At 48.8% G+C, this 13,095-nt stretch overlaps 1 protein-coding gene across 1 annotated transcript; it reads left to right on the top strand.

The window, feature by feature from the left end:
- Positions 1-1,280: 1,280 nt before the first annotated feature.
- On the top strand, positions 1,281-12,008 carry LOC114433583 (ankyrin repeat and BTB/POZ domain-containing protein 2-like). Its single transcript, XM_028402224.1, has 17 exons — positions 1,281-1,340; positions 1,486-2,380; positions 7,478-7,627; positions 8,066-8,273; positions 8,348-8,500; positions 8,675-8,840; positions 8,913-9,002; positions 9,078-9,276; positions 9,794-9,929; positions 10,006-10,247; positions 10,318-10,496; positions 10,571-10,676; positions 10,765-10,867; positions 10,944-11,016; positions 11,100-11,168; positions 11,411-11,524; positions 11,637-12,008. Exons 1-17 carry the CDS (start codon positions 1,281-1,283, stop codon positions 11,901-11,903), a joined length of 3,210 nt encoding a protein of 1,069 aa, XP_028258025.1. The 3' UTR covers positions 11,904-12,008.
- The last annotated feature ends 1,087 nt before the right edge of the window (positions 12,009-13,095 follow it).

Here is a 13,095-nt window from a genome sequence, read left to right as displayed (position 1 = left end):
GAAGAACCCCTGGAGCTTAAACAATACAACTTCTATCTTGGATGTGTGTCTTTTCTCTCTGTGTGCTTTTTTCTTTCCTTTTAAAGTAAATCTGTTTCATATATTTCAGTGGATTTAAAACTCAGAGGACGAACAGAGGCGCAGATATCAGAACATGTGGATGTTGTAAAAACATCATGAATTAGCTTTAAAGTCCATTCCTCTCATAATCATGATTTCAGGGTGACTTACAATATTCATGGGAATTATTAATTTATATGATAATTGAGAAACATTACCCTTAAACATGAAAAATAAGACCCAAGAACTATCTTGAAAAACCTAACGTTTATAAGTTTTGTTCTATGTTAAAGTCATTCATAGATAGTTATCTGTATATTAATGTGTCCAAAACAAACATGACCTCTTAATAGTGAATTCGGCATATTTATTTTTCCTGAAATGCTTAAGTTTTAGATGCTTTAGATGCAGATTAACAGATTAACAGATTAACAGCATAACTCGCTGCTGAATGGCAGCAAAACAAGCAAACCGGAAACAGGAAGTGTGTGTTAAATATGTCCGCGAATACGTTTAACTTTGCTTGAACTTTTTTTGTAAAGTTATACAAACAATTGTTTAAAAAATAATTTCATGGTAATAAATTTAGGACCGCACGTAAAGGTAGGAATTAAAAAAAAATAATAATTGTAATAATTTTAAATAAAGATGGCGCCAGCTAGCCGGCTAACTGGAGAACAACTGATGGAAAAAGGGGGATTTAAAGCTTTTATTCCGCTCAACAGACCACACAAGTTTACTCACAAGGGTGAAATACGTTTGTGGGATTCTGAGAATACTTTCAGAACAACAGTAAGTGTTTTAAATGTAATATTTCCCCATCAAAATCGCAGGCTAATTAAGAAGCTAACTGACTGCTATCGTTATGGTTTACGAACGGAGGCTAGCTAACCTAAGCTAAGCTAAGCTAGCTGGTGTGGGCTTCAGACTCTGCAGCCAAACAGTTAAAAATATCTATTTACTGTATAATTGATTATTAAAGTCTGTTTATCTCGTCGTAGCTGAAGTATTGAGCATGTGCTTAATGTGAAAGACAAGTCAAGATAATCATGATAAAAGTATAAAACACGATTCAAATGCAAATACCTGTCTGATGCATCATCAGCCTTTACATGAAGTCCACACCTGCGGATTAGTGAGTGCTCACCTGCAGGTCTACAGTGAAGCCACATAAGGCCACACGGTGGCGCTGTGGTGCAGCGGTGTGCCCAGTTGTATGCATGTATATTTCTTTGCAGGACTCTGGCTCTGATTGGACCGCTGTGCCTAAGCCCAGCTCGGTCTCTCTTCATACTGATGTTAGTTTTGGCGCAGCTGACAGTCTGCTGCAGCTGGTCGTGTTCGGCTGACGGACTCTGGAGGTTTTGACCTTTAACCTGAGGTTGGATGGAAAACTTTTGCTCCGTTTCTGCGTCAAGAGTTTAGAATCAAAGTCTCCACATCATGTCCACCAGCTTGTTGGTGAAGAACCTGGAAGACCTGAGTCTGGATTCAGGCTATGTGGCAGGGGACCCGTGCCCGTCCCTCAGCCTGTCCTCGTCCGGCAGGTCGAGGCATTCTCAGCCACATGCGAGCACTCCACAGCGGGGCTCCTGGTGGCAGCACGCCGGCTCCCTCTACAGCAGGAACGGCAGCTGGGACACGGTGAGCACGCTGCCAGAGGAGGCGGCGGACATCCTGGCCAAGTGTCCCTGTCTGCCCGAGCTGGAGGAGTACCCCTGGACCGAGCAACAGATGCGGGAAGTCGTGCGTAAAATGGCCGGCTCGGAGGCGTTCACCGTGGAGGCAGTCCACCGGCTGTCCGCGCTGCTACGCAGGGCGTTGGTGCGGATCTCCCGGGAGGCGCAGCGGCTGAGTGAGCTCCACAAACGGTGCACACGCCTGGAGGTCCAGAGCGCAGTGAGGCTGGTGCTGAGCTGGGGTCTCGCTGACAAGTGCATCTCATCCGCCGTGAAGGCCGTGTCCCTGCACTGCATGAGCTCCGGGGACACCGCGGGTCAGCGGGGCAAGTCGGCGCGCTGCGGGCTCAGCCTCTCCGTGGGACGCTTCTTCAAGTGGATGCTGGAGACGCGTGTCTCGGTACGCGTGCACGAGTACGCAGCCGTCTGCCTGACAGCGTGCGTGGAAAGTTTGGCTGAAGAGGTGGCCGTCCGGGGACTGCAGGCGGCCAGACTGACCGCGGAGGAGGAGGGACGGACCGGCGGGGTCACCCAGTGTCCGGTGACCGTGGAGCTGCTGGAAGAAACCGTGAACAACGACGCAGAGCTGTGGGGGCTGCTGCAGGTGTACGAGCACCTCATATGCGGGAAAAACGCCAATGGTGAGTTCAGTGCCTATAATTAATCATCAATCATTTTAATTAAGAAACATCTAAGCAGAATATAAATTCCTAAATGAGCAGAAGTCTGTATCTGCAATCTGTTTTCTTATATTTAGTTGTGTAGCTTCTTATTTCAATTGTGTAAAATGTTCACCAGTGAAAACCATCATGTCTGACTCCATGTGTGTGTTTCCATGGTGACTTCAGTCACTCCTGTTGTCCTTTTCATGGCTTCTTTCTCTTCGACTTGTGAGAAAGACGATGCATCCTGAGTCAAAACCCAACCTCAAAATCTGAAATGTGAAACTTTCAGCATGCAACATGGGGTCAGGGGATTTGTTCTCAACAGACACCCTGGGGGACACCCTGCATCTGACTTAATGATCGCATCAAATTGCCCAGAGAGCAGTACCGGATGTTTAAATAGTCTAAATTAGAACGCCCCCATTTAAAGAGGAAACTGGTGGGCCAACAGATCCATGTGCTAGATGTCTGGAGACAGATACTCGCTGTTATCTGTGTGTGTTGTGGGGAGTCTTTGGCAGAGATGTGAACGTCTCTGAAGGAAAAAAGACAGATTATAGTTCAGCAGTGCTCTCTGTGTCTGACAGCTGAACAAGACACCAACACCAGGATGAAACAGTAGAGACAAGTCCCCACATTTAATACACAGTAGCATCACATGCTTTGTCTGCATGTCACTGTCAGGCTTCATCCTGATTTATATTCCTCCTGTCATCATAAGTCTTGAGTTAAGGTGGCAGAGTTTGAGACTTTCCACTTTCAGCAGATTAATAATGAAAAGCAGGAACTTCCCTGAGAAGAAATCAAGTTTAGTTTATTGGTCACAAATGCAGGCCTTCTTTAGGAAGCAGCATGTTTCTCTCTGCCCGCTGTGATACAGGCTGTGCCCCCCCCCCCTTCTCTCCCCTTCTCTCCCATGAGATTGAACAGGAAGAAGCGGGTGAGGTAAACGGGTGAGTGTTGTTAGCCTCTGACCCACACGGACGACACAAAGGAGCTCTCTTTCCCACTCATGCAGCAGGGCATGAGGTTCACAGCTCACAGTCAGAACAAACAGGAGACACACACACACACACACTCACACAGACACTCACACACTCACACACTCACACAGACACTCACACAGACACTCACACACACACACACTCACACACACACTCACACACTCACACACACACACACACACACACGTGCACACACACACACACACTCACACACACTCACACAGACACTCACACACTCACACACTCACACACACACACACACACACACTCACACACTCACACACACTCACACACACACACGCACACACACATGTGCACACACACACACTCACACACACACTCACACAGACACTGTCACACACACACACTCACACACACATGTGCACACACACACTCACACACAGACACTCTCACACACACATGCACACAGACACCCACACACTCACACACACACACACACATGTGCACACACACTCACTCACACACACACAGACACACACTCACACACACACACAGACACTCACACACACACAGACACACACACTCACTCACAGGTTTAACATGAAGGCTGTGAGGAGCGATCGTTCCTCCTGTTTTAGTGATAACAGTAAATCCCTGCAGTGAAACATGAGAGAAAGTTTCCACTCTGTGTGCCGTGGTCCTGCTGAGAGGGTCCAAAGAAGCAGCTTGTAATGTCATCATCAGACCTATGTTATACACAGACTGCTCCAGACACGTCTGCAGACATCAGCTGACATCGCTCAGGTTTCTTTCATTAATAAAGTCTGAGTTATTCGTTTTAAAGCTCCTCTGAGCTCCATGTGCCTCAGAGCATGTTTCCACAGTCCGAAGGTTGTCTGCAGAGGATGTTTTAGTCTTTGTGAGGAGAACATGAGAACAAAAGGCACTTTTACTACAATAGAAACAAAACAAAGGAGCATTTTCTTGCTGCCATCCCTTCGGATTAAAGCGGATTCAACACGGGTTTCTAAGTTGTAGCCTGGAAGATGGGTTGTTGTGTGAGAACTCACCTCATGAGGTGACAGTGTCTGTGATGGTCAGTTTGTGTTTATCCTCAGACCGAAGAGGAAGTGGAGGCAGACAGCTGGAGAGGGTCTCTGATACTGAGACAGATTACAGTGATGGAGCACTGAGCAGGGAGTGATCCAGTGCTCATTAATGTTATCTCCATCTGGACTCTGTGTGAAAGGGAAGAGGTGAGGCACAGAGGCAACAAGAAACACGCACAGTAAACTAAACGAAGGGGTGACGCTCTGTAATGAAAGCAGCTTCTCTCGGGAGGCCTGTTGGAGCTCCGCTCTGTTGTTAACAGCTCATCAGCGCTGACTCGCAGCTCTGTGTTCACGTCTCTAAAGCCCTGAGCCAACAGAGTCCATCCACACTGGCTCCAGACACGCCGTCCGCAGGTTTTAACCAGATTACGCTACCAAAACAACGTCTTCCCGCCAATTCTTCCCGCATGTTTTGAGCTGTGTTTAGCTCTCTGCATGTGAGACTACACACACACACAGATTTTTCTGCTTGTTTGCATCATCGTCATCACTTCGGGCACAGTTTGCAGAGACGTGTCTGTAGCTGTTTGTAGCCACAGTGCTGCCATGACAAACTGGGGCAGCGTCTGCTGAAAGTCCCTCATCAAGCTGTGAAGTCCTTTTCTCAAAGTCCGTTCACTTTCCCTGTAGATTTATTTATTTTCTTTGAATAAAAAACTCTACAAACTATCAAACTGGGCAACAAACACAACATGAATGTCAGTTTAACTCCTTCCATTGTTGTATTACAAGTTACCACTGGTCAAAAAATGGTCAGAAATGAAGAGTAATGCATCTGGACATCCTTCAAGTAACACACACTGCAGTCAGCCATGTTTACTGCCACTCTGTGCAGATTAGCCTGATATACTGAATAAAATATACAGTTATATAGTAGTTAGTTATATAGTTTGCAGTGAGAGGAGGATCAGCTTTACTCTCTCACACACACACACACACACACGGCCCTGTGTGGTTCTGTTGTTCCAACACTTGCAGCATTATACCACGCAGCAGAAAAGAGCTGTTGTTTTCAGGCACGGTGACTGAGGCTCTGTTTTCTTTTGGGACACACACACACACACACACACACACACACACACATACAGTACAGCCACTCTTTCTCTGAGGATGCGGTCGCAGGCTGGGGGGTTGTTAGCGTTGTTTTTACTCAGCCACAGGTACACTGAGAGAGAGAGTCAAAGGAAATGACTTAATCACTCATGGTTCTGGATGTAAGCAGGGCAGTGTTGGACACCAGGCTGAGGTGTGTGTGTGTGTGTGTGTGTGTGTGTGTGGGGTGGGGGGGGGTGCACAGGTAGGGATTAGAAAACAGTGATTTGTACTTTGTCCACTGCAGACTGGTCTCCTGTTGTGTAGCCATGAATAGATGCTTGTTCGGCCCGCTCTCCTGTCCGTAAACACAGCGGGGCAATCAGCTCCAATTATCTGCCACACTCACGTCTTGTTTAGCACACAAGAGCTGGCTTTTAGAAGGCAAAGGTCCGAGCGATGAATCACTTCAGGCTGATAATCAAACATTTGTTACTCCATCCTGAAGGTGTTTAAAGGGGTGGAGGTCAGGCTCCCACTGCGGCCTGCAGGATGGAGCTGCTCTTTATGTATGAAACAGACACGTTTGTATGAAATGTTTTAGGGTCAGCTCCCCATAGACTGTGTGTGTGTGTGTGTGTGTGTGTCAGCTTCACTTTATGCAGATCCTCCTCTGATGCTGTTTCCATTGTTTGAAGGTCAGGAGTCAGCAGATCCTCGACTCACAGGGACACAATGGACAGGGATCTCATGAAAGTGTGTGTGTGGGAGACAGAGCTTTGAAAATGTAGCCCGGTGGTTTTGAGGGTGTTCACATGATGAGGTCATGTTAATGACATGGAGGAGGTTTTGTGTTGTCTAATATTCCTAGAGGTTTTACACAGCAACAATCACAAATGGTGAATCTCTCAGGCTCCTCCAGATCTGATGGTCTCCTGCATGGACCCCGATCTTTAGTCCACTCCACAGATCTTCAGTCAGATTTCAGTCAGGTCTTTGTGCAGGTCAGTCAGTAACCCTTTGCTCCCCTGGAGGTAGTTCTTCACTAGAAGAGACGTTTGCTTCATCTGTTGTCATGTTGGAGAGAAAACCTGGACCCAGACCCAGACCCAGGTTTCTTTCAGACATTCAGACAGTCTTCTTCTTTCATGATTCTTCCACCTTTACAGGATCCACAGCTCCAGACTGACTGAGTCCTCCTCACAGCATCATACTGCCACCACCATGTCTGACTGTATGAAGCCTGTTCTTTGGGTTCTAGCCTCTCCTTTCTGTCTCCACATGAAGACAACATCTCTGTGAGCACAGAGCTCTAGTTCAGCTTCATCTGACCAAAGGACTTCAGTCTGTGTGCTCTGTCTCCAGGTGGTCTCTAGCAGACTTCAGTCTGTGGGCTCTGTCTCCAGGTGGTCTCTAGCAGACTTCAGTCTGTGGGCTCTGTCTCCAGGTGGTCTCCAGCAGACCTCAGTCTGTGTGCTCTGTCTCCAGGTGGTCTCTAGCAGACTCCAGTCTGGTTTGGAGGTGTCTTCTCTGCAGTCTGGCAGTCCATTCCTGCTCTTCAGACTCGTCTCTCACTGGTTTTCTTTCCAGAACCTTCCACATGTTTCTCTTCCTGTCTCTGACAGTCTGCTCCTGTTGGACTCTCTGTGGACTTCTTGATGAAACCTCTCACAGCAGCTCTTCAGACTTGAAGCTATTTGATGACCTTGTAGATCTTCTGCTGCTGTGTACAACAAAGCAAAAGTTAACAACATCGTTGTGTTGCCATCTAATCTAAAAGTTTCAATCAATACCAGAAGTTTGGATGAACATGTGTTTAATATCAGAACTAATCTGGTTTCCAGTGGGGAAAATGAAATGATGCAGCTCTGTCTCTGCCTGATGCTGTGAGTCAAACAATTGGCCTACAAAGCTGAATAATTAAAGAATCACAGATGTGAACCATTCTTTGTTTGTGTGTTTAGGGGAGCTGTCGCTGCCTGCTCATGTCAGCCCATACACGAAGGTTCCAGAGGACCCGATGGAGACCAGGGAGGACGCATATATCCAGCTCGAGCTGCGGACGCTGGAACAGGCGCTGCTTGCTACTGGCGTGGGCAGCATCGCAGAGCTCAGTAAGTGTGTGTGTGTCATTCTCGACCACAGACAGCTCCTGTGCTTTGTGTGTGTGTTTGTTTAAACTGTGACCGGCGTCGGGCTCCTGGGACACGTCGTTAGTCGCTGCCGCTCCCCCTCGGTTACATAACAGCCTGTGGCTTGTTTCCAGAAGACAAGGGCACCTTCACACCCCGCCGGCTGCCCAGCTCATTATCACGAAGCCCATTACAGGAAGAAAATCTTCATGATTCACACTGGTGACATGTTGAACACACCATGTTCTGTATGCTGTACTATAAGTCCACTGAAATCAGCCTTCCCATGCTCACCGAATGATGAAATGCATCCAAACCATTTTATTCTACGTCTGAATTGTGCAGTGAACTCGGACCCCACACTGACCTGTGAATCATTCAGCCCGTCAGTAACTCTGTGGCCCCCCCGTCCTCCTGCAGGTGATCTGGTGTCTCGAGCGATGCATCACATGCAGCGTCTTCGCAGCTTGAGCCCCTTTATCAGTTCCGCCCGCTCAGCCAATCAGCCATCAGTATCCTGGGCTCCAGACGCCCTCCGCACCCTCTACTACTTCCTGTCCAGCCCACAAATGGAATCAATGGAGAATCCCAACCTGGAGCCTCCGACAGTGACGCTGAGCAGAGAGAGGTGTGTGCATACCTTTGTGTCCGTGCGTGTCCCCTCGTCCATACTGATATGTCTTCATCTTCATCTTCATCTAGGCCCTTCCTGCTCCTCCCTCCTCTCATGGAGTGGATCCGGGTTGCTGTGGTGCACACAGAACATCGCCGCAGCTTATTGGTGGACAGTGATGATGTCAGACAGGCGGCCAGGCAGCTCCTACCAGGCTTGGACTGTGAGCCCAGACAGCTGAGGTAAGATGTCAGTGTGAACCCAGATTTCCTGCAGTCCGCCAGATGCGTGTTTGTCATGTGACTGCTGGTCGCGTGTGACTCAAACATGGCTTCCTGACTGTTGCTGAGTCTTAATTCTGGAGAATTTAAACCGCAGGTGCAGACTGGTAAACGTGTCTGTGTGTTTCTCTGCAGGTCTGAGTGTTGCTTCCAGTCCTTTAAAAGTCTGAATGCTGAAGCTGCTTCTGCAAAGTTCCAGCTGGATCTGGGCTTCAGGATGCTCTCATGTGGCCGAGCAGACCTCATCCACCAGGCCACACAGCTTCTGGGAGCCGAGGGCGTCAACACCATGGATGACCAGGTGAGGGACGCCTGCTTGTCACGTGGTTCTCCTCATGTATAGTTATCCCTAACATTAAGTGTGCTCTTGCAGGGAATGACTCCTCTGATGTACGCCGCTGCAGCTGGAGATGAGGCTCTGGTTCAGATGCTGGTTGAGGCCAGAGCTCACCTGGACCTGCAGGTAAAATCACAGAGGCTGACTCTGTCTACACGTCACTCTGGTGTCTTGACTGAGATCAAATCTGTGTGTGTGCAGGTCCCCAGCTGCTCTGCCAGACACCCATCTGTTCATCCCGGCAGTCGACACTGGGTGGCGCTGACGTTTGCCGTGCTGCACGGCCACCTGTCTGTGGCTCAGCTGCTGCTGGAGGCCGGAGCAGACGTGGAGGGTGGAGCCCTGCTGGACGGACAGGAGGGCTCAGCGGAGACGCCGCTTCAGCTGGCTGCTGCTGCAGGTGTGCTGCACGATCAGCCTGAGAAATCAGAAAATCACCTCATTTATTGAGTGAAGTGCAGCAGATTTACGTTGTCTGCTGCCAAAATATTAATAGTGTGAGTCAAAGAAAGTAACATTAAACAAATTAAATTATTTTTTATATTACAAATATCATTTCTTTTTTATCTGCTGATTTTTAGGCCACAACATGAGATTTACAGCAGCGAGAGGTTGCAAATTAAAAACCTTACCTTAAAAAGTCCATCCATCCTCAGACTGCTTATCTGGGGCCGTGGTCTCCACAGGGACCCTCAGACTTCCCTCTATCCAGGCACTTCTTCAAGCTCTTCCGTTCCCGGGCCCGCTGAGACACACAGTCTCTCCATTGTGTCCTAGGTCTTCCCCGGGTCCTCCTCCTAATCGGACACTCGCTGAACACCTCCCCAGATAGGTGTCCTGGGGCCGAGCTCTCAGCTGACTCCTCTCTGAGGTCAGTGCAGGTGTGAATGACGGTTCCCTCTGTGTTTCCTGCTCAGGTTACTATGAGATGGCCTGCCTGCTGCTCACGCATGGAGCAGACCCTCTGCTCAGAGTGCATCATGGGAACTCACTGACATCACCGCTGTATGAGGACATGAACTGCTTCAGCTACGCCGCAGCACACGGACACAGGTGAGGCTCAGACCGGATCTCTCTCTCTCTTTCAGAATCGTCATCATGGTCTCACGTGTCTGCTGCTCGTGTGCAGGAACATCCTGAGGAGGCTGCTGCTGCAGCCGCAACACAGGAAGGAGGACATACTGTCGCTGGAGGAGATCCTGGCTGAAGGAGTGGAGGAGGGGGAGGAGGACGCTAAATGTCACACACACCCTCCGGACTCCCCGAGTGTTCCCCGGCTGTGTAAGGCCAGGATGAAAGCCCTGCAGCAGGCGGCGTACTACAGCGCCGAGCATGGATACCTGGATGTCACCATGGAGCTCAGAGAGATGGGTGAGCAAACGCACACACACACAATCACACACACTCTGAAGCCTCACACCTGTCTCCCTGCTCCGTCCAGGTGTCCCCTGGAGGCTCCATGTCTGGCTGGAGTCCCTCTACAGAGCTCAGCAGCTGTGCAGGGATGACGTCATCGTCTCCCTCCTCACAGACTTCCCCTCCATCAGGGTGGAGGACTACAGCCCCGAGCTGCTCTCCAAAGGCGTTCCGCTCATGTTCAACCTGTTGGAGACCAGCAAGGTGCGGCTCGACTCTCAGACCACATTCAGATCCTGACTCCCTTCATTCTAACTCCTCGTGGTGTCCCTCTGCAGGACTACGTGGTGATGAAGCGCCTGGCCTCGGTGTTCTCTCACTGCTACGGACGCTCTGCTGCTCCTCCGGTCCCGCCGATGGACGTCACTCTGTCCACGCAGCTGGGTAAAGCTCCACCGCTGCTACATCACGGCTGATCTCACTCCCTGCATGTAACACACACGATGAATGACGAGTGCCTCTCTGTGCTCAGATATTCACTTCCTGAACAACCAGGAGATGTCGGACATGACCTTCATGGTGGACGGGCGGCCCTTCTTCGCCCATCGGGTGCTGCTGATGTCGGCGTCTGAGAGGTTTCATCCGTCTTTAACTGAAATTAAAGGCTGTTTGTTCACAGCTTCACATAAAACGGGCGTTGTGGTGTTTCAGGTTTCGACGGATGCTCGCCGATTCTCCCGACAACGTCATCCACATCAGTCACATGGCCTACAGCACCTTCCAGGTAGGATGCTGATGTTCAGTCTGGTGTGAGGCAGATGTGGTACATTAGCAGCTGATCATAAAGTGTGTGTGTGTTTCATACAGATGATGATGAGGTCTCTGTACTGTGGAGGGACAGAAGGACTGACTCTTTCAGCTTCTGATGCTAAGAAGGTAAAATCCCACCTGTTACCCGGCAAACATTCCTGTTTAGAGATGACTTTGTGTAGTGTAACACAGAAAGACACACATGTTCCTCATGTGACTGCTGGTGTGAGGTGGTCATGGCTGAGCTGAGGAGTGCAGGACTGTGTTTTCAGATGATTTTTAACGCAGACATGTAAACTAAAACATAATGTCCTGAGGAGAGCGTGCTGTGTGAAAACCTGGCTGCTAACTGAGGGTGGTTGTTGTAGCTGCTGCCGGTGGCCTCCTACTTCCAGCTCAGAGGTCTGCAGAGATGCTGCGAGGTGACGCTGTCACACAGTCTGACTCTGGAGAACGCCGTCAGCACCTACCAGACCGCCAAGGTACAAAAACACAGAGAGCATGTCTGCACCTGGAGGAGGAGGTGATTTTACCTGCTTTCAGTCAGATCATCAGTGTGACTGTACACTTCTGTGTGTGTGTGTGTGTGTGTAGCACCACGCAGCCTCTGAACTCTGCAGGTTCTGTGAGGGATTCTTCCTGCAGCACATGGACCAGCTCCTGGACAGGGAGGACTTCCACCGCCTGCTGCTGGGGGGCGTCCGTCAGGAGCTGCTCTGCTCGACGGGCAGCCGGCACGGGCTGGGACACGATCAGGACCAGGACCAGGACCAGGACCTGGATCCACCGGTCCTCCTCAGAGACCTGCAGGCGGCACTGATCCAAAGACTGTACAGCCTCCATTCAGTGTGTCGGGAGTAGAACCTGGACTGAGCTCACACTGGTACGTGTGTTTGGGAAGAGTAGCCATAAAACGTGTTAGTACAGAAGAAGAGAGTTTAGTCCTGGTATTTATTCATTCTGACACAAGTGAAGAGGAGGAAGTGACACCTGGGCTCCTTTAAGCTGTTACAATCAATTATTCCTAGAATTGATCTTTTTAAGGTTTCACTTGTGTCAGAACTTTTGTAGGAACGAGCCTTTTCAATGTAAAGTTACCTCAGAAGCTGCAGACACATCCCTCTAACAATATTTATTTTACTTTGGATAAAACTTCCAAAAATCTTTTGTCAGATTTACCAAACTCTTCACTTTAAACATTTTTTTTAATCTTCTCTTAATCTACAGTCGGCACCTAGTAGGCAAACGTTAACTAGATTATCTGCAGATTAGATTTTTAATTTAATTTACTTTAATAGTTTGGTAAGTCTGACACTGAAAGGGACAAAAAAGTATTACATACGTTTGTTTATGTTTAACGTAGCTGCATCTTTTTTAATGAGATGTACAGTGAGTTTAGACACTAGCTGCTGCAGCAGAGATGAATCACCGCAGACCATCAGCTGTAAAATGTGTTCAGGTTTTTCAAATAAACGCCTTAAAAAGCCAGATTTGTGCATCAAACAGACTTAAACTGCTCCAAAGTCAACAGATTTATTTCCTTTAGCACTGAAGTTATTCACAGTAACATCACAGGGGGATACATTGCCAGTGGTTATCCTGCTCAGTAGCAGCGCTCCGAGTCCGTTCTGTGTGCTCTGGATTCCCACAGTAGAAAAAGAGGAAAGCGAACAATGGAAGGTATTGCTTTAAATTTCTCTCTCTGATAACCCGACGCCCACCCAGCTGGTCTGAGTGAGCGAGCCGATCGCCAGCGAGTCCCTCTGTGAGAGAATGAGTGAGGAGGAGGAGGAGGAGGATGCGTGGCACGGTTACTGTGTGCGCGCAGTAATCCAAAAAACAAAGAGGAAGGAGGCAAAGAACGGAAACTGAAAAGCAAATGAAAGCACAGAAAAAAAAATAAAGGCATAAAAATAAAGTGTGGAGAGAAAAGGGGAAGAGGAGAACAATTCCAACGACAACATGCAAAGAAAAGACGAATGCTGAACATGCAAAGAACCGCACGAGGCCGAAGCTAAGAGTAGGAATCCTCTTGGTTTTTTAAATAAGCTTG

This window comes from Parambassis ranga, chromosome 3, assembly GCF_900634625.1.
Source record: "Parambassis ranga chromosome 3, fParRan2.1, whole genome shotgun sequence".
Lineage (NCBI taxonomy): Eukaryota > Metazoa > Chordata > Actinopteri > Ambassidae > Parambassis > Parambassis ranga.
This window is presented reverse-complemented; position numbering and strand designations above follow the sequence as displayed.

Coding starts and splice junctions, on each gene's coding strand:
- LOC114433583 (XM_028402224.1), top strand. CDS start 1,281: ATGTATATTTCTTTGCAGGACTCTGGCTCTGATTGGACCGCTGTGCCT. Junction 9,003..9,077: donor GAGCTCACCTGGACCTGCAG/GTAAAATCACAG, acceptor GTGTGTGTGCAG/GTCCCCAGCTGCTCTGCCAG. Junction 9,930..10,005: donor GCCGCAGCACACGGACACAG/GTGAGGCTCAGA, acceptor GCTCGTGTGCAG/GAACATCCTGAGGAGGCTGC.